This window comes from Oryx dammah, unplaced genomic scaffold (assembly GCF_014754425.2).
Source record: "Oryx dammah isolate SB20612 unplaced genomic scaffold, SCBI_Odam_1.1 HiC_scaffold_2, whole genome shotgun sequence".
Classification (NCBI taxonomy): domain Eukaryota; kingdom Metazoa; phylum Chordata; class Mammalia; order Artiodactyla; family Bovidae; genus Oryx; species Oryx dammah.
Genome location: NW_024070186.1, coordinates 8,807,819 through 8,826,810, shown reverse-complemented (window position 1 = coordinate 8,826,810; position 18,992 = coordinate 8,807,819). Strand labels below are relative to the sequence as shown.

The following is an 18,992-nucleotide window of genomic DNA, read 5'->3' as shown; positions in this document are numbered from 1 at the left end:
CAGCTGCAAGCTCCCTGGCTAACAAGTTCACATTCCATGGTTATTCTGACCCACGACACCCTAGGGTTATAGGAAGGTAGATGGAGCTTCCTAGTCCCAGGAGTCCCCCGGCCCAGGATTGCGTTCAGGCCAGCCACTCACCCTCCACTATGAGCATCACTGCACTACTTTGCTCCAGGAGGGGAAAATGAGCTAGTCTTTTGTTGTTGTTCAGTCTCTTAGTTGTGTCCAACTCTTTGAGACCCTATGGACTGCAGCACAGCAGACTTCCCTGTCCTTCACTATTGCCCAGAGTTTACTCAAACTCATGTCCATTGAGTCGGTGATGCCATCCAGTCATCTCATCCTCTGTCATCCCCTTCTCCTCCTGCCTTCAGTCTTTCCTAGCATCAGGATCTTTTCAAATGAGTCAGTTCTTCCCATCAGGTGAGCAAAGTATTGGAGCTTCAGCTTTAGCATCAGTCCTTCCAATGAATATTCAGGACTGATTTCCTTTAGGATTGACTGGTGTGATGTCCAAGAGACTCTCAAGAGTCTTCTCCAATACCACAGTTCAAAAGCATCAATCCTTTGGCGCTCAGCCTTTTTTATGGTCCAACTCTCACATCTGTACATGACTACTGGAAAAACCGTAGCTTTGACTCTATGGAACTTCGTTGTTTAAGTAATGTCTCTGCTTTTTAATACGTTGTCTAGGTTGGTCATAGCTTTTCTTGCAAGAAGCAGGCGTCTTTTAATTTCATGGCTGCAGTCACCATCCTCAGTGATTTTGGAGCCAAGAAAATAAAGTCTGTCACTGCTTCCACTTTTCCCCATGTCCTTCCTAGTGCTCACTCATACATGTTGTAATCCCAGCAAGCACCTGCTTCAGTGGCCTGAGTGAGGCCAGTGGCTGCAGGGAGGCCACCTCCTTTCAGGGAGGAGGCCCCACCGCGAGTCAGGGACCAGCGCTTGGCCCTGGGACCCTCTGGCTGTGGCCCAGCTGCCTCCCTGTGCAGTGCAGCGTCACCCCACGGCAACAACCCCAAGTCCTGATTCCCCATGAGGCCTGACCTGAGAGCTACTAAAGATCAGCCTCCTGCTGGGTGACCCCTGGCCTCACCCTCTGCGACCTCCCGACGGCTCACTCTGCATTTCCAGTGACGTTAGGGAGGCCGAATGCTAAATGGAGCCAGACAGGCCCAGAGATCTGTCCTCCAGTTCAAGGCTTTCACTTTATAGATGAGGAAACCAGGAGTGTCTGACCTGTTTAGATGGGTGGCTGGTATCCAAACCCCCAAGTTCTTGCCAGAATACCGCAATTTAGCACATGTGTATTTTAATTTAAGAAGAACAAAACAGGTCAGGCAGATAAGGCATCGTCCCGTGCCTTCTAACCACCTGCACCTAAAATGTGCTTATAAGAAAACATTTTCATTAGACTTGTTCATGGCTGGATGTTTTTTTCCCCCCTATGGTTTTTGTTGTTATCTGTCTGTCTGTTTTTATTAAATAGGCTCCCAGCAACAGCCTTGCAAGAGAACTTCCCTTCGCTGTTGGGTGTGTTGAAGGAGTCTGTGCAGTTGAATCTGGCTCCCCCCGGTTACTTTCTGCTTCTCAGGTACCTTGTTCCTAGCCACTCAACGTTACCGCATTTTGTTTTTCTCCAGGAACATGTATGTTTTCATTTCTGCTAGCATTCTCATTCTGAAGCTGATTGTCTCTCAACAGCATGCTGAATGACTTTGTGACAAGAACGCCAAACCTGGAGAGCAAGAAGGACCAAAAAGACCTGCAGGTCTGTATGTGCGCGTCCAGTAGGATGGTTCCTCTCCCAGGAGAGCATGGCCCCCCGACCCCGCCTTCAGACAGTCTCAGTGGAGATGATAAACATTAAACATGGGGCAGAACCAGATCTTAGGTTTACACGTGTTCCCACATCTGACTTCCTGCACCACTGTCTTCAGAGGACTCAATAGAGTCTCCGGATAACGGTTCTCACGTCAGCCTTGAGCCATCCACCTTGCAATTTGCAGGGCGCCCGCTCACTTCTGCCTGGACCCCAGTGTGTGCAGGCTCACTCTTCAGCGTGGCTGGAGCAGTAAACCTGTCTTTATGCACAGATTCCCTTCCTTAGAACCTTCCCCCCTTCTTTTTAAAGCAATTTAGACTCATGGGAAACTTCAAAAACACTGAAAAGCAAAAGTAAAGCTCAGCCACCAGAGACGGAAAATCTCCTTTGAGTAGAAACCCAGCCAATAAGAAGAAGTAACGAAGGAGTGAGAAAAATCAGTATGTTATAACCTTTATAATCATCGGGTGAAGAGCTTTTCGAGTCAAGGCCTTAACTTCTTTTTCAGTGCCCTGTATTCATTTATTTTTGTTGTTGTTGTTGGCATGTGGTTGCCTCACCATGTCAAGTTAGTTGCTGCTGTAGAGCATGGTGAATTCAGCTACCCGTTTACATATGGCCCCTTGCATTTCCTTCCTTGAGTCAAGGTCATCAAACCGTGCTGTGTATCTCATGGCCTTGGCAATACTGCCGCTCCCTGTTGTGACCCCTGGCGTTTGTGAGACCCTGAAGCTCTGGAGCTCTGCGTAAAGCCCAGTGACTCGTTTGGCTCCCCTGGTGGAGGGGAAAGTGCCATCCCAGCGCACGTGCTGCAGCCCAGCCCGCGATCAACACTTCCTGCGCCAAGCTGGAAACGCTCCACCTCGTGCAGCCCGTGGCCTGCCTCGGCCCCGTTTTCTCCAGTCCGCCAGGCCGAGCTTTGGCCACGGCCACTAAGGCCGCTGGAGGAGCTCGATGGGCCCCTGCGTCCACCACAGAGGGTCCCAGCCGTCCCGACACTGACCCCTTCCTACTACTTCCAGGCACCCTGACTTGCCCATCTGCTCAGTGCCCTCGAAGTGGCAGCTTCCTCAACCCCCTGTCTTGATGTTTTTTTCTTATTTATTTTACTGAAGCATAAGCTGCTGCTGCTGCTACTAAGTCACTTCAGTCGTGTCTGACTCTGTGTGACCCCAGAGACGGCAGCCCACCAGGCTCCCCCGTCCCTGGGATTCTCCAGGCAAGAACACTGGAGTGGGTTGCCATTTCCTTCTCCAACGCATAAAAGTGAAAGTGAAGTCGCTCAGTCGTGTCCGACTCCTAGCGACCCCACGCACTGCAGCCTGCCAGGCTCCTCCGTCCATGGGATTTGCCAGGCAAGAGTACTGGAGTGGGGTGCCATTGCCTCCTCCGTGAAGCGTAAGCAGTGCCGTGTTAATGCCTGCTGTACAGAGTGACTCAGTTATGCACGCGTGTGCATTCTTTCTCCCCTTATTTTCCATTACGGTTTATCGCAGGATATTGAATACAGTTCCCCTCTGCTCTACAGTGGGACCTCATCGTCTGTCCATCCCATATATATAATAGTTTACATCTGCTAATCCCAGCCTCTTGCTGTATCCTTCCTGCACCCCTTCCCCCTTAGCAGCCACAAGTCTGTCCTGTGTGTCTTTGAGTCTGCTTTCTGTTTCCTAGGTAGGTTCTGTCGTGTCGTATCATAGATTCCACATATCAGTGTTATCATCTGACGTGTGTCTTTCTCTGCCTGGCTTCGCTTAGTGCCATCAGCCCCAGATCCATCCGTCCTTCTGCAATCTCCCTTGCTGCCAGCGTCCACCCCCGCCCCTCTGCCCCGGGTACGCTCCCCCGCCCCTCCCACCAGGGAGGGACATACTCTTGCTTCATGCCTGAACACACCTGCTGTACTCACAGCAGACCCAGGACTGCTCACGTGTCAGGGACGTGCAGCCCTTCTTAGCTGACGATACCCCATGATACCCGCTCTGCGTCTCCACTTGTGTCCGGGCTTTTTGCCAGATTCTGTACTGAGAGCATTCCTATGCTCTTCATCCTCAAGTCAGTTTGAACTTACTCAGTTTTGTTTCTGGCCGCGTTCGTCAAAGGTGCATTTCTAGTAAGAACCCGTGGTCCTAAAGAAACCAGGAATCGAACCTGCCAAACGCATTGTGCTGCTGTGACTTCCTGTGTATCTGTTTTACCTGTTGACCGTAGAGCAGCCTCAGCTCAACGTATGGCTGCTGAGCCCTTGTCACGTGGTTTGCCTGAACTGAACGTGCCGTAAGCATAAAACACACATCAGGTTTAAAAGACAGCCCAAAGAAGAATGCCGAATCTCACTAAAAATTTTATATCGGTTATATGTTGATATTTTATATCAGTTATATGTTGGTACTACTCTGGATGTATCGAGTTACACACTGTGAACTTGCTTCTTCTTTTAAGGTAGCTCCTCGAAGACTTCATTATCTATATGCTTCATAGCTGTGACTTGCATTATATTTCTGTCGGATGGTGCTACCTTGGGCACTTGAGACTCTCTTAACTTCCTTTCCTCTTTTCTCTCGGTTCCTCTCAGGAAGTCACTCAAAAAATTCTGGAAGCTGTTGGGAACATTGCTGGGTCTTCCTTAGAACAAACCAGTTGGCTGAGCAGGAACTTGGAAGTGAAGGCCCAACCTCAGATCTCTCTAGAAGAATCTGATGCTGAGGAAGACTTGCACGGTAGGTGTACATGGCTCAGAAAGTAATGCCTGCTGCCAGGTAGCAGGTCTCTCTCTGCATTAAAAGTCATCTGGCTTTGCTTCTTACAAAACATAAGTTGTAGTAAAATGAACAGTAGAATTCCACTGGAAGGATCCCAAGTGACCCATGCTACTGTGTTCAGGCCTCCGTGAGCCTAGATGAGTGTCCTGGGAAATAACTTCCCAAGATAATTTGCATGGACTCAGTGGTAGGAATCTTTGTGAGGTAAAGAATAGGGAGAATGCATATGTTTTTTTTGTTTTGTTTTATGGAGCCGTGGAAAGAAAACGTAGTAAATCAGCTCACTGCTGTTAAGCAGTTGATGTATTTCATTTCTGGCCTGCCTTCCAGAGCTCCTTGTATTTGGTCATTGCCTAGGTCATTAAGATTTTATCATGGCAGTCACACACAGTAGGCACACCCCAGCCTTATTTATTATTAGTTATAACTTTCTAGCAAATGATCGAGAGACTCTCAAAGGAGACTCATCTGTTTATTTGGAGGACCACTGACCAGCCAGAAACCCCCGAGGGGTCTGAATTAAATGCCACAGTGTAGACTGTCCGTTTCTGGTGCCCTAAAGAGCACCAGATGAATCTTATCAGTCAGACACATCTCAGGTTATTGGATCCGCTGCAGCAAGGGAGACACTTGGCTGAGTCAGAGGGGTGACTCAACAGGGGACACTTGGGGACAATGGCAGGGGGCTGTAGAGCATAGGTCGAGCTGTCTGAGCAGATGTTTCAAGGTGGGTACTGGGTGGAGTTAGTGATCAGATACCTCTGCACCGGTGGGCACAGTGCTAGGCGGGGGCACAAGTGAATCTTCATGAACACGTTGCTTGTTTTGATAAGTGAGGCGCTTTAGTTGGTTTAGTCTTTCTTTCAGCATTAGGCATATCTTGGAGCAAGTATTAATAATTACTGTTGCAAGTTCTCAGTATTATTTAACACAGAGACACTATGCCCAGTCCCCACATTGCTCAGCACTAGACAAGAAAATCGGGCTCCCCTGAGAGCTCAGCTGGTAACGAATCCACCTGCAATGCAGGAGACCCCAGTTTAATTCCTGGGTCAGGAAGATCCACTGGAGGAGGGATAGGTTACCCACTCCAGTATTCTTGGGCTTCCCTGGTGGCTCAGCTGGTAAAGAATCCTCCTGCAATGCAGGAGACCTGAGTACAATCCCTGGGTTGGGAGGATCCCCTGGAGAAGGGAAAGTCTACCCACTCCAGTATTCCGGCCTGGAGAATTCCATGGGCTGTATAGTCATGGGGTCGCAAAGAGTTAGACACGACTGAGCGACTTTCACTTAACTTTAACCTTTATTTTCCCTCCTATTTTGATGTGACCACTATCATTATCATTAGCAGTTGTTATAGCAGCAGAAACAAAACTGAATTCGTGGGGTTTAATGTACAAAGGATGGCGTGCCAAGAAATCTGGGCTCTTTTCTCTTGCAAGTAGCAGAAACCCACTTCAGGAGAACAGAAACACAGCGCTACAAGGTGTTCTGGCTCACACACGTGAAATGCCCACGTGTCCTCTCCATGTCTGGTTTTGAGGGCAGAGTGGGAACCAGATGTTCAGACGCAGTTCATCAAATCTTGTGTGGGCGTTCTGGTTGGTTCTTCCCTGGTCTGCGGCTGGCCCAGTAGCTGGCAGGAAGGGCTCATGCCTTGGAGCCCCGAGAAGCGGTCTCCCACCCAAGAGGGGCTTCTCTTCCCAGGAGGAGAAGGGATGGCGTCCAACAAACATTTAAACCATGGTACCTCATTCTATCACTTCCACAGTATTTATGTGACAGCTAGCTTTGCGGTTTACTTAAGAAAGATAATTACACTTTACTCTGTATTGAAGATCCTGTAGCTAGTATACTATCATTTGCTAACGTAAACCAACAATTACGTTTTCTCAGGCTGTGGCTCTGATTATAGGTGTGGTTCCAGGGAACGAGAGTCTATGCCTCTCCTTGACTCCTTTGCTCTCAGTTACTCTGCCGTAGTTTGTGGTATAAGGATTAAACTGCCTCTTTAATCCTGGCGTGCTGCAATCTGTGGGGCCGCAGAGAGTCAGACATGACTGAGCGACTCAACAGCCAGCAACAGCTCAGCTGAACCGTGTCAAGTGTTACTGGGCCTGACTTTTGTGCCGTCGTTAGATTTAACCTCAAGACAGTAATGTAGTAAAATAATTATCTGATTTTTTATTTAAGAAAAGAAATCATAGGACTTCCTTTGGTTCACTGGTTAAGACTCAGCACTCCCAATTCAGGGCACGTGTATCTGATCCCTGGTTCGGGAACCAAGACTCTACAATGCAGTGTAAAAAGAAAAAAAAAAAAATCATAGAATTTCAAAGCGGAAAGTGACTTGGAGGCTTCTTAAGGAGCAATTTGGGTAAACTCCGGGAGTTGGTGATGGACAAGGAGGCCTGACGTGCTGCAGTCCATAGGGTCGCAAAGAGTCGGACACAACAGAGTGACTGAACTGAGCTGAACTAATTAGCAAACTGTAGAGTATCAAACAGAGAAGGTAATGGCACCCCACTCCAGTACTCTTACCTGGAAAATCCCATGGATGGAGGAGCCTGGTAGGCTGCAGTCCATGGGGCCGCTAAAAGTCGGACACGACTGAGCAACTTCACTTTCACTTTCATGCATTGGAGAAGGCAATGGCAACCCACTCCTGGAGAATCCCAGGGATGGGGGAGCCTGGTGGGCTGCCGTCTCTGGGGTCACACAGGGTCAGACACGACTGCAGCGACTTAGCAGCAGCAGAGTATCAGAAGAGTCTCTGGATCATAACTATTTTTTATTTCAGTTTTGAACAAACTAAGGATGCACCCTGGCCATATCAAGCATGAAACAGAATGAGGCCTCAAATGATGAGTTTTTTCAGCTTGGAGTCTTTATGCATGGAGCAGACATGCAGAGTCTTCCGTCTTGCATGTTTGCCACGTGCCGTGTTCTAGACGCTGGTGCTCCAGCAGCAAACAGAACGAGTAGGGCCTCTGCTGTCGTGGGGGTGACACGGAAGGTGATGGTCCAGAGTAAATTAACAAAGGTATCTTTCAGTTCTTCTGGAAATGCAAAGTCATTCCAAATTTATATATATATATATATGTGTGTGTGTGTGTATATATATATATTTTTTAATGGGAGTGGGGCAGGGTTCACTTTAGATATTACAGAATATGTCCCCACGGAAGTGACAGTTGTGCAGAGAAAGGAAAGATAAAGTGGGGTGGGTGGGGACTTCTTAGTGGTCCAGCGGTTGAGTGTCCGTCTGCCAGTGCAGGGGACAAGGATTCCATCCCTGGTCAGGGAGCTTAAGAGCCCACCTGCCTCAGGATAACTAAGCTGGTGCACCACAACTGCCCAAGCCTGCACACTTGCAACAAAGCGAGAAGTGTTCGTGTCTCAGTCACATCTGACCCTTTGTGACCCCATGGTCTGTAGCCCGCCAGGCTCTGTCCATGGATTTCTCCAGGCAAGAACACTGGAGTGGGTTGCCGTGCCCTCCTCCAGGGGATCTTCCAGACCCAAGGATCGAACCCAGGTCTCCTCCCTGGCAGGCAGTTGGATCATGTGAGCCACCAGGGAATCCCACCACAACAGGGAGGAACCCCCAGTTGCAGCAGCTATAGAAAATCCGTGCACGGCAGCAAAGACCCAGCACAGCCATAAACATAAGAGGGCGAGCATGCAGAGACCTAAGGAGGCACTCCCCGGGGCGGGTGGGGGTGGGAATGGAAAACCCTTGGGGTGGGAGTGGGCTGAGACTGAGAAACCTCGAGACCAGCCCGCTGGGAGCCTACCGGGCAGTCAGGCGAGGTCCTGGAGAATGCGGGGGAGGAGGGCCATGGGATTCGAGGCTGAGCTTGCCTCGGGGCTTGGCCGTCTGCCCTCGTGCTGCAGGAAGCCATTCAAGCGTTTGGAGCAGTGACAGGATCAGACTGTTTTCAGAAAACATCAGGGTGGCAGCTGGGAGCAACATGGGCCGCAGCAACCCAGAACAGAAACCAGAGGTTCAGACAGAGAGCTCTCGTGGTGCTTCGGGCGCAGCTGACACTGAATCAGAGGCACGGACGCTAGGACGCGGTGGGCTGGTGGGAGGGCAGGGTCCCCGGAACCGGGCGAGAGGGACTGGGATGTGGGAGTCACCAGAGGCACTCAAGGGCAACTTCGGGTTTTGGTTTAAACAGCTGCCCGCGGTGGAGAAGACTGCAGCAGGAACATCTCAGGGGAGGGAAATGGAGCCTGGGTTTGCATGGCCATATTAAATCTTGAGATGGTCCGGGAAAGAGTTGGGAAAGGTCACTGGGGTAGGTTGAGAAACCAAGAAAACATCAAGTCATGGAAACTATGAAGGAGAGTGTTTCCAGAAGGAGGGAGGAGGCGCGTGGTAGAGGGCTGCTGAGAAGCAGTGTGAGATAAGGACGCAGGCTCTCTGGACCCGGCTGGGGGTCATGGCACGCTGGGGTCGGGGGGGATAAAGGACTGAGATGAGAAGGACCTGGCAGTGGGTGTCGATAACCTGCTGAGGCTTAATCATCGTCGGGACAGGAATGAAGTAGTGAATACATGCTCAGTGGTGTCCGGCTCTTTGAGACCCTATGGACTACAGCCCACGTGCTAACCCTCCCGTAGAGCGGTGGCGGTGGTTTAGTCGCCAAGTCATGTCTGCCCCTTTGTGACCCCATGGACTATTGTCTGCCAGGCTCTTCTGTCCAGGAGATTCTCCAGGCAAGGATACTGGAGTGGGTTGCCATTTCCTTCTCCAGGGGATCTTCCCGACACAGGAATCGAACCCGGGTCTCCTGCATTGCAGGCACGTTCTTTACCAACTGAGCTACAAAGGTTCCCATAGAGAACCGCCCCCACCCCCGCAATGCCCCTCGGCGCTATGCTGCCTTCCCCGCTTGCCAACGTAATTCTCCAAGAGGCTCCTCTGTCCACGGGAGTCTCCAGGCAAGAATACTGGAGTGGGTTGCCATTTCCTCCTCCAGAGATCATCCTGACCCAGGGATCAAACCTGCGTTGCCTGCACTGTAGGCGGATTCTGTACCACTTGAGGCATCACGGAAGCCCTAATAGTACCAAGGACCAAAGAATATCACTTATTTGGCTTATTTTTCAGTTAGAGTTCATCTAAGCATATTTGTATGGTGATGGAACAGTGCAGCAGTAGGAGTCAGTATCAGAAAGTGAAAAGTGAAAGTGAAGTCGCTCAGCCGTGTCCGACTCTTTGCGACCCCATGGACTATAGCCCACCAGGCTTCTCCATCCATGGGATTTTCCGGTCAAAAGTACTGGAGTGGCTTGCCATTTCCTTCTCCAGAGGATCTTCCCAACCCAGGGGTCGAACCCAGGTCTCCCGCATTGTAGGCAGACGCTTTTACCGTCTAAGCCACCAGGGAAGTCCCAGAAAGTGAAAGGAAAGTTAGAAAGTGACGTTTTTGATGGCCATCCATTCAGTCACTCGTCATGTCTGACTCTTTGCGACCCCGTGGACTGCAGCACGCCAGGCCTCCCTGTCTATCACCAACTCTCGGAGTTTACTCAAACTCATGCCCATCAAGTCTGTGATGCCATCCAGCCGTCTCATCCTCTGTCGTCCCCTTCTTCTCCTGCCTTCAGTCTTTGCCAGCATCAGGTCTTGACAGCCAAAGGGCCAGGATTAACATGGTAAATGGAATTACTGTTCTTTGACAAGAGCCAGGAACATGTCTATCAAACAGACAAAGCAGAGAACATGGATATCAATGTTCTAGATTAATAATTCGTGGGGCCAAACCGAGGGAGTTCCCATTTGTTTACATTCATTTTCTGAATGAAATACGAAGTGAGGCTGCCCCTGAGAAGGCGCGCATAGTGGTGGCTCTGGAGGGAGGAGGTGGATTCGGTTGGAGAGTGAGGAAGCCAGCAGCGCTGAGGTACCTGGGGAGGTGTATCTAGTAGCATCAGGTGTGTTTTGAGGTTCATGGTCATGAAATAGAGTGAGATCTATTTCGTAGTGGTTTGATTTTCTCCAGAGCATTTTGCTATGCGGAACTAGGCAATCACTGGGTTTAGCCAAGCTTTGCATGCCTCTGAGTGAGTGCTTCAGGAGGGAGAGAGGAGAAAAAGAATGAAGGATGCTCTCAAGGTGGCTGATGGACCACGGATATGGGTGGGGAGGAAGAGATGCGAAGACCTGGGGGACTGATGGCTAATTAAGGTGGGGAATTGCAGGGGCTGGAGGAAGCTGTCATAGCAGCATTCTAAGAATAAGTGAGCAGGTGAAATAAGACACAGTCACGACAGGAGGCCAGAGATGGAGATTTGGGAAACTGGCGCGACCACGTGTGTGAGGGTGGCAGTGGCTGGCTGAGCTGGAGTGAAATAAAAAGATTGCTGAAAAGAGTGGCTCAGAGGCCAGGGTGACCGAGGCACCACCCGAGGGGATGTTGAAGTTGCAAGAATGATGATGGGAAGAGAAGCAGGGAGGAAGATGGTGAGCTGGTGCTAAACAAAGGTTCTCAGCTGCTGAAACTGAACACGTGAGAAGAGAAGACTATGTGACACGTACTTACACACGTGATCAGCGTGAAAGGTGGAGACTCGTGACTCAGGTTCACGTGATGCTTTCAGGGCATAAATGGTGACCAGTCCATCTTGAGGTTTTTTTTTTTTTTTTCGGCTGTTCAGCCTGCAAGATCTTAGCTCCCTGACTAGGGAGTGACCCCTGGCCCCAGCAGTGAGATCACAGCATCCTAACCACTGGGCCAGCGGGCACATCCCCCATCCGTCATGGTTAAAACACAAATGCCTCTCTCAGCAGATGCTGCCGCTGCCACCTCAGCGATGGTGTCCGCTTCTGCACCCTCGGTGTATAGCGTGCAGGCCTTGTCCCTCCTGGCAGAGGTAAGTATGTGTCTGCCTCATCATCCCCATCCGGGGAATGAGGCTTCACAGGGGCACGTCCATTCTTAGAGACTAGGGGCTCGGGCTGCACCGTCCCGGCTGAGCCAGTAAGCCAGCCTGGGCCTCCGGCTGCCCCGTGGGGTTGTCCTGCTAGGCTGTGTGTGCCCCACATTGCCACTTCCTTTAGGAGAGTCCTGTTTTCCAATTCCGGTTCTCCTAGGTCCTGGCGTTGCTCCTGGACATGGTTTACCGAAGTGACGAGAAGGAGAAAGCGGTGCCCTTGATCTCACGTTTGCTCCACTATGTTTTTCCTTACCTGCGCAATCACAGGTACGGCCGCTGCTCCTCTGTAACCCCCCCAAACCCGGCCACTCCTGCCCAGGTGTGGGAAGATGGCTAATGGGAAATGCATCCAACAGGGCTCCTCTCACAGCCTCTGACCTTGACCCTTTGCCCTTCCCACCCCCTTGCAGCGCCTATAACGCCCCCAGCTTCCGGGCGGGTGCCCAGCTGCTGAGTTCTCTGAGCGGTTACGCCTATACCAAACGAGCCTGGAAGAAAGAAGCCCTGGAGTTATTCTTGGATCCGGCCTTCTTCCAGATGGACACATCTTGTGTGCAGTAAGAAATGCCATTCTGATTTAAAAAACGGGCCGGGAACTGTCAAGTGGCAAAGTGTGTGGGTTTCTATAATTAGTTCCCATTCCTGAAATGGCGAGCAGAGCTAGCTATTATCATCCCGAATCTGAGGACATCCCTCACAGGTTAACGGTGTATTTCCGGGGAAGGAATTGAAGTCTTTTGAAAATGACACTGGTGCCCCCCTTTTTTTTTTTTAAATAATCAAGAGAAGAATTGTTATTATTCCTAAAGAGCATAACAAGGGGTTCCAGCGGTACTTGGCCTAGTGCTGCTCTGTCTTGTAATCACAAGATGCTGGACCAGCACTGAGACGTCAGGGCTCTGTGGTGACCCTCCGGAGTCCCTTCCCCCACTTCTGGGCTTATACTCCACAAGTCCTCGCTTGAGACCATGCAGCCACCAGGCTCTGCGCAGGCAGCAGAGATGCATAGAATCAGGCTGAACTGACTGTGCTTTCTACTCGGAGGTCAACAGAACCACTCCTAACTCTGCCCGTGGCTTGGCTGAACATGTCTTCATTAACAGCAGGGGTCGAGGGTAGAGACTGGTCAGCTTCTTTGACCATAGCTGGGTCGGTCACATCCATTGGAGAAGGGACAGGCTACCCACTCAAGTATTCTCGGTTTCCCTGGTGGCTCAGCTGGTAAAGAATCCGCCTGCAATACCAGAGACCTGGGTTCAATCCCTGGGTTGGGAAGATCTCCTGGAGAAGCGAACGGCCACTCACTCCAGTATTCTGGCCTGAAGAATCCTATGGACTGTATAGTCCCTGGGGTTGCAAAGAGTCGGACACGACTGAGCGACTTTCACCTTCACCCTGTAATCCTGTTGTACTGTGGGAGACTCTGATGAAAACTAGTGGTATTTGTCTTCAGGACCCCCACTGCTCTTCGTCAATACAAGTGTATGGACTTCATCTGTGCAAATACATTTAAGGGCAACCCTTGCAAAAGCCTTTTGATTGAGATGGTAAAGGATTCCGCCTGCAGTGAAAGAGACCCGGGTTCGATCCTTGGGTTGGAAAGATCCCCTGGAGAAGGGAATGACAACCCACTCCAGTATTCTTGCCTGGAGAATTCCATGGACAAAGGAGCTCACACAACTGAGCGACTTTCTTTTTTTTGCACAAGCCAAAGGACTTTGAAACAAATGCTTTCTTTTATGGTGGTCTGGGAATTATTCATTACTTCGTATGTTATTTACTCCCTATATTAAGGTTATAAATGAAGAGCTTCTGCTTAGTTTCTCCTAATTCATCCCTTTCACTAACTTTTCAGAAAGCAGTTTTTAATCTTAAAGGGACATGTTATTTTTCCTTGATATTTTTGATTGGGCTGTCACCCTTTGTGTATTTAACTTTGCTTTTTTTTTAAATATCCAGTTGGAAGTCCATTATTGACCATCTTCTGACTCATGAGAAAACAATGTTTAAAGATCTAATGAGTAAGTTTTTCTGTGTTAATGGGCACATAAGTCATACTTTAAAGGATCGATGCCTTTTGGTCATAATGAGCTTTTACCACGTATTTCAGAATGTGACTCAAACATTTTATGGTGCAGTTTCAGCCACAAACTATAATGTGGTGCATAGGATTTGCCGGGACTCCATGAGTGAACCTTTCTAGTTCCAGTCGGTTGACAAGAATGCCTCTAACCACCATTTTTGCATCTTTATAGTGGAGAAAATACTTTTGAAAGCAATGATAAGGTGACCATAATTTGTTAGGAGTACTTTCCTATACCGCATATTGTCTTCAAATACCCTATCATTAAGTATCACTCAAGAAATAAATACTTCTATAAATTTTAAATATTTGGATAATAGCTACATGCCCTTAATCAAGACCATATTCCACCAGGGAAGATAGGAATGAACACTTGTGTGAACTTCTCATCACTTACCTCTCATTGTGGGTTTCTCACTAAGTGAAACTTATTTGCTATATTTATTCCAGACATGCAGAGCAGTTCTTTAAAGCTGTTCTCCAGTTTTGAGCAGAAAGCCATGCTGCTAAAGCGCCAGGCTTTCGCCGTCTTCAGTGGAGAACTTGATCAGTACCACCTTTACCTTCCCCTAATCCAAGGTAAGAAAGCCTGCCCTTCCCCCAAGCCCCCTCCCCTCACAGACAGGCCCAGGCTGGAGACCAGAGGGGCCCACAGCACGTGCTGGCAGAATGGGCCAGCATTAGACAAGCGTGCCACAGGGGCGATCATAGAAGGACTTTGGCAAATCGGGAACTTTGTCTTAAAAATCAGTTACTATAATGCTGTTCGGAGAAGACAATGGCACACCACTCCACACTCCAGTACTTTTGCCTGGAAAATCCCATGGACAGAGGAGCCTGGAAAGCTGCAGTCCATGGCGTCGCTAGAGTCGGGCACGACTGAGCGACTTCACTTTCACTTTTCACTTTCATGCATTGGAGAAGGACATGGCAACCCACTCCAGTGTTCTTGCCTGGAGGGTCCCAGGGATGGGGGAGCCTGGTGGGCTGCCGTCTATGGGGTCGCACAGAGTCGGACACGACTGAAGTGACTTAGCAGCATAATGCTATTGGTCTTTATCGGGTCATTGTTTAAAGTCTGGCCGTGCTTCTTCGGCACTGTCCCCTGCTCAATCCCTCCTGCAGTTCAGATACTCGGAGGGAGTAGCCCTAACGGAGGCTAGTGAAGGAGCAAGACTGTGGAGGAGTGCCTTTTTTCCTTGGCAGTTTTTTTTCTCTCCTTCACCCTATCAGTATCCTTTATCTGCCTCAAAAATGAATGATTGGGGCTTCCGTTGTGGTCCAGTGGTGAAGACTTCACCTTCCAGTGCAGGGGGTGGGGGTTTAGTCCCTGGTTGGGGAACTAAGATCCCACATCTCTCCAGGCCAAAAAACCGAAACATAAAGCAGAAGCAATGCTAGAACAAATTCAACGCTGTGCTGCGCTCAGTTGCTTCAGGCGTGACCGACTCTCTGCGACCCCCATGGACTGCAGCCCAGCAGGCTCCTCTGTCCTCGGGGATTCTCCAGGCAAGAATACTGGAGTGGGTTGCCATGCCCTCCTCCTGGGGATCTTCCTAACCCAGGAATTAATCCCACATCTCCGGCGTCTCCTGCATTACAGGCAGGTTCTTTACCTACTGAGCCACCTGGGAAGCCCAAGATATTCAATAAAGACTTTAAAAACAGTCAACATCAAAAATCCTTTTTAAAAAAACAAATGTGGATATTACACATGACTTTGAAGGGTTTTTTTTTCCCCTCCTCATGAAATGTTAAGATGAACATTCTAATTCACCCTCCTCCAAGATATGAAAGAATTCTCAAATAGAAATGTGTTTTTCTTAAGACTTATAACCTAAACAAGATATAATGAAGTAAAAAAAAAAATCTTCCAAGATCATGTTAAATATCATGAGTACTAGTGTAAAAACAGTTTTATAAATACTAAACTTATGATGATGTCAGTCATTTTGGGGGAGGGTCAGGTTTATTAAGGTGTAATTTACATACAGTAAAGATGACTTCCCCTAGTGGCTCAGATGCTAAAAAATCCACCTGCAGTGCAGGAGGCCCAGGTTCAGTCCCTCAGTCCAGAAGATCCCCCGGCAAATGGAATAGCTACCCACTCCAGTATTCTTTCCTGGAGAATTCCATCGTAGCCTGGTGGGCTACAGTCTATGGGGTCGCTCAGAGTCAGAAAGGCTGAGTGAATGACACCTTACATACCATAGAAGTCACGCTTCTGGCTGTATGTACAGTTTTGTGAATTTTGATAAACACACAGTCATGTAATCACCACTACAGTCAAAATACAGAACATTTCCATCACCCCTGAAAGTTCACTCTTGCCGCTCAGAAGTCATCTCCCGCCCTGACCCCATCAACCGTTAAATCTGCTTTCTGCTCACGTAGTTTCACTTTTTCCAGAATGTCTTATAAATGTGAATGTGATTAGAGAGTGTAGAGCCTTTGAGTCTGGCTTCTTTTGTATTTGAGAATCATTCATGCTATTGTACTTACCCAGAGTTACTCCTTTTTGTTTATCTACAGTGTTCCATTCTGTGAGTTGTTTGCCCGGTCACCAATGGAAGGGTATTCAGGTTGTTCCACGTAGAATTATGCAATAGATCTCTTAAGGCTGCCCTCCTAAAAATTTTTGTATAAATATCTGTCAGTTCACAAAGTATATGCTTTTCCTAAATATTAGTACTACTTGTTCTCAGCCCACATCCCTTCTTGATTAACCATTTGAAAGGTCTTAATGATTTTAGGCCAAAACATTAACAGCTTTCCCAGGTATTAACTATGATAGTGTTTTACACTGGCAATAATAAAAAATATCATTTTATACTTCAGCTGACATAACATCCGCAATGTCAAGCGCATCATGGAGGTGTTCATGCCATAACAGCCTGAATGCCTACGATATGTGAAAGCGAATATTCAGATAAGACAGATCCTTACTCGAAGTACTAACAGGCTGATGAGATCAGAGGGTGACCAGGAATGCCCATGAAGATGACGGCAGCACCCCAAAGCCTTTAGCTCAGAGCAGAGTCAGAGCTGAATTTCGTGGCATCCTTACAGGATTTGGGAGGGAGGAAGAGCGACAGAAACCCCGTTTCCTGTGGTTCATGGGCAGCATCTGGGATGGTGCTTTACACACCTGGCCACAGGACAGGGGCCTGAAAGGGCAGCGTCAAGCCCCTGTCCCAGAAGCAGAGCGCAGTGGCCAGTGCACCAGGCAGCCCACCTTCTCTCCCATCAGACACTCTCCTAAACCCTGGGCTGAGCCCCAGAGGGCTGAATAGACACTGTGCAGTGTGCAGAACAAGAAGAACACAGACAGTGGCCTTCCTTAACCAGCGGCGTGGAGGGTCTGACCACGGCAGGATGTAAACGTTCCATTTCTGAGAGATCATGAAAGAGGGAGGGAAGTAGAGGGCCACAGAATAGTATATACATTATATATGGTACTTTTATATATGGCATATATGTATATGGGGCTTCCCTGGTGGCTCAGAGGGTAAAGCATCTGCCTACAATGCGGGAGACCCGGGTTCGATCCCTGGGTCGGGAAGATTCCCCTGGAGAAGTAAAATGGCAACCCACTCCGGTACTCTTGCCTGGAAAATCCCATGGATGGAGAAGCCTGGTGGGCTACAGTCCACGGGGTCTCAAAGAGTCGGACACGACTGAGCAACTTCACTTTTACTTTCTTATCTGTATATGAAGGTCACCTTCATGCTGACTTTAAGTAGGAAATGGTTTGGGAGCCCTTGGAGAAAGAGGAGTTTCTCCAAATAAATACCCTCCACTTTGGATAATTCAAGGGTGTGTGTGTTTTTTTTTTTTTTTTTAAATACTACCTGTTTGAAAAAATAGAGTGGAACTCCCTGGCAGTGCTGGAGTGGTGGGTTTCAGAGTATTCTCTGACAGTCTTGGGTCACTGGATAGCCTCTGGAGCCATGAGGTCAAGAGAGTAGACGATCCAGAAGGTTCTAAATAATTGCACACCATGGTGGATAGTCAAGGCCTGATCAGAAGAGGCAGGAATAGGGAAGGCCTGGTGTTTCTCCTCTGGGGTCCCCTCTGGGGTCCTTTCCCCCTGACTGACCACCATCAAGCAGCCCTGGGTGAGGGTGATCATTGTGCATGGAGTATGGAGCTAAATAACGCCATATATCTTGGCTCCTCATGACATAAATTTTACATTGACAGAAGAATCTGTAAATGAGCTCAAAGCAATTATTATTATTATTATTAATGGGAAGGATGATCAAATGCTGCTTGTCTAGAATTAAAGGAAGACAGTCATCACCCTCTAGAAAGGCCCCTGACGAAGGGATCAGAAAGACCCCGAGGCAACACTCGGTGCCCTTTAACTGCTGAGGGCGGCTCCTTCCAGGTCTCCTGAAGTCCCTCCCATCTTTTAAGTCTCCCTCGTTGTCCCGTGTTAGCTCCGTTTTTACATCAGAATACCAATGCTCAGAGGGATTAGCACCTCTGTAAAGTCGCATTGCCACTACCTGGCAAAACCTGGACTGGAGTCTGAGCTCTCTGGCTCCCAACAGTAGGCTGTGGTCTTCAGGCGGCACCCTTTGAGGCAGGTGAGTTTCACAGATAGGAAGCAGGCTCAACGAGATTACCTGGCCAGCCTAAAATGAGATTCCGCAACCTTGACAGTGGTGCATGGTTCTGGCTCAGGGCTGTCTCCTCTGTCTGCTCACAAGGACTCCTTAAGCCTGTAAGGTTTATCACTCAGCTAAGAAAGGCGTATTAGAGATTCTAAAATAGATCATCTTGACTGAACAATAATCTCATGAGTTCAGTTTTGATAATATGCCCTATGTGTACAAACCACTTTTTTTAAATCTGTTTTTTCTTGAAATAGATTAAGACTCACAAGAAGCTGCACCAATAGTACCTAGTGTTCCTGGGTACCATTTGTTCAGCTTTCCCCGTGGTAACATCTCACATAAGCATAGTCCCTCATCAAGACCAAAAATTGACATGGGAACATTACCGCAACTCAACTAGAGACTTGTTCAGATCTCACCAGTTTCTACAATGCATTCTTCTTGTGTATGTTTGTGTGTCTGTCCAGTTCTGTGAATGAATCTCCTCTACAAATTCTTGTGGACTGCACCACAGCTAGGACATAGAACTCTTCCTCACCACTAAGCGATGCCCTCAAGCCACTCATTTCAGTTCAGTCGCTCAGTTGTGTCTGACTCTTTGCGACCTCATGAACTGCAGCACGCCAGGCCTCCCTGTCCATCACCAACTCCTGGAGTTTACCCAAACTCATGTCCACTGAGTTGGTGACTCCATCCAACCATCTCATCCTCTGTGGTCCCTTTCTCCTCCTGCCTTCAATCTTTCC

General features: G+C 48.7%; 1 protein-coding gene across 1 annotated transcript in view; it reads left to right on the top strand.

Annotated features, from left to right (window-relative positions):
• Nucleotides 1-18,992, top strand: part of DOP1B (DOP1 leucine zipper like protein B) — a 124,571-nt gene that overhangs the window by 95,712 nt on the left and 9,867 nt on the right. The window contains exons 24-31 of the mRNA XM_040264237.1: nucleotides 1,496-1,600; nucleotides 1,711-1,777; nucleotides 4,407-4,551; nucleotides 11,396-11,478; nucleotides 11,699-11,808; nucleotides 11,952-12,098; nucleotides 13,501-13,562; nucleotides 14,075-14,203. Of these exons, the coding sequence (XP_040120171.1) occupies nucleotides 1,496-1,600; nucleotides 1,711-1,777; nucleotides 4,407-4,551; nucleotides 11,396-11,478; nucleotides 11,699-11,808; nucleotides 11,952-12,098; nucleotides 13,501-13,562; nucleotides 14,075-14,203 (848 nt within the window). The remainder of the gene's footprint in view (nucleotides 1-1,495; nucleotides 1,601-1,710; nucleotides 1,778-4,406; nucleotides 4,552-11,395; nucleotides 11,479-11,698; nucleotides 11,809-11,951; nucleotides 12,099-13,500; nucleotides 13,563-14,074; nucleotides 14,204-18,992) is intronic.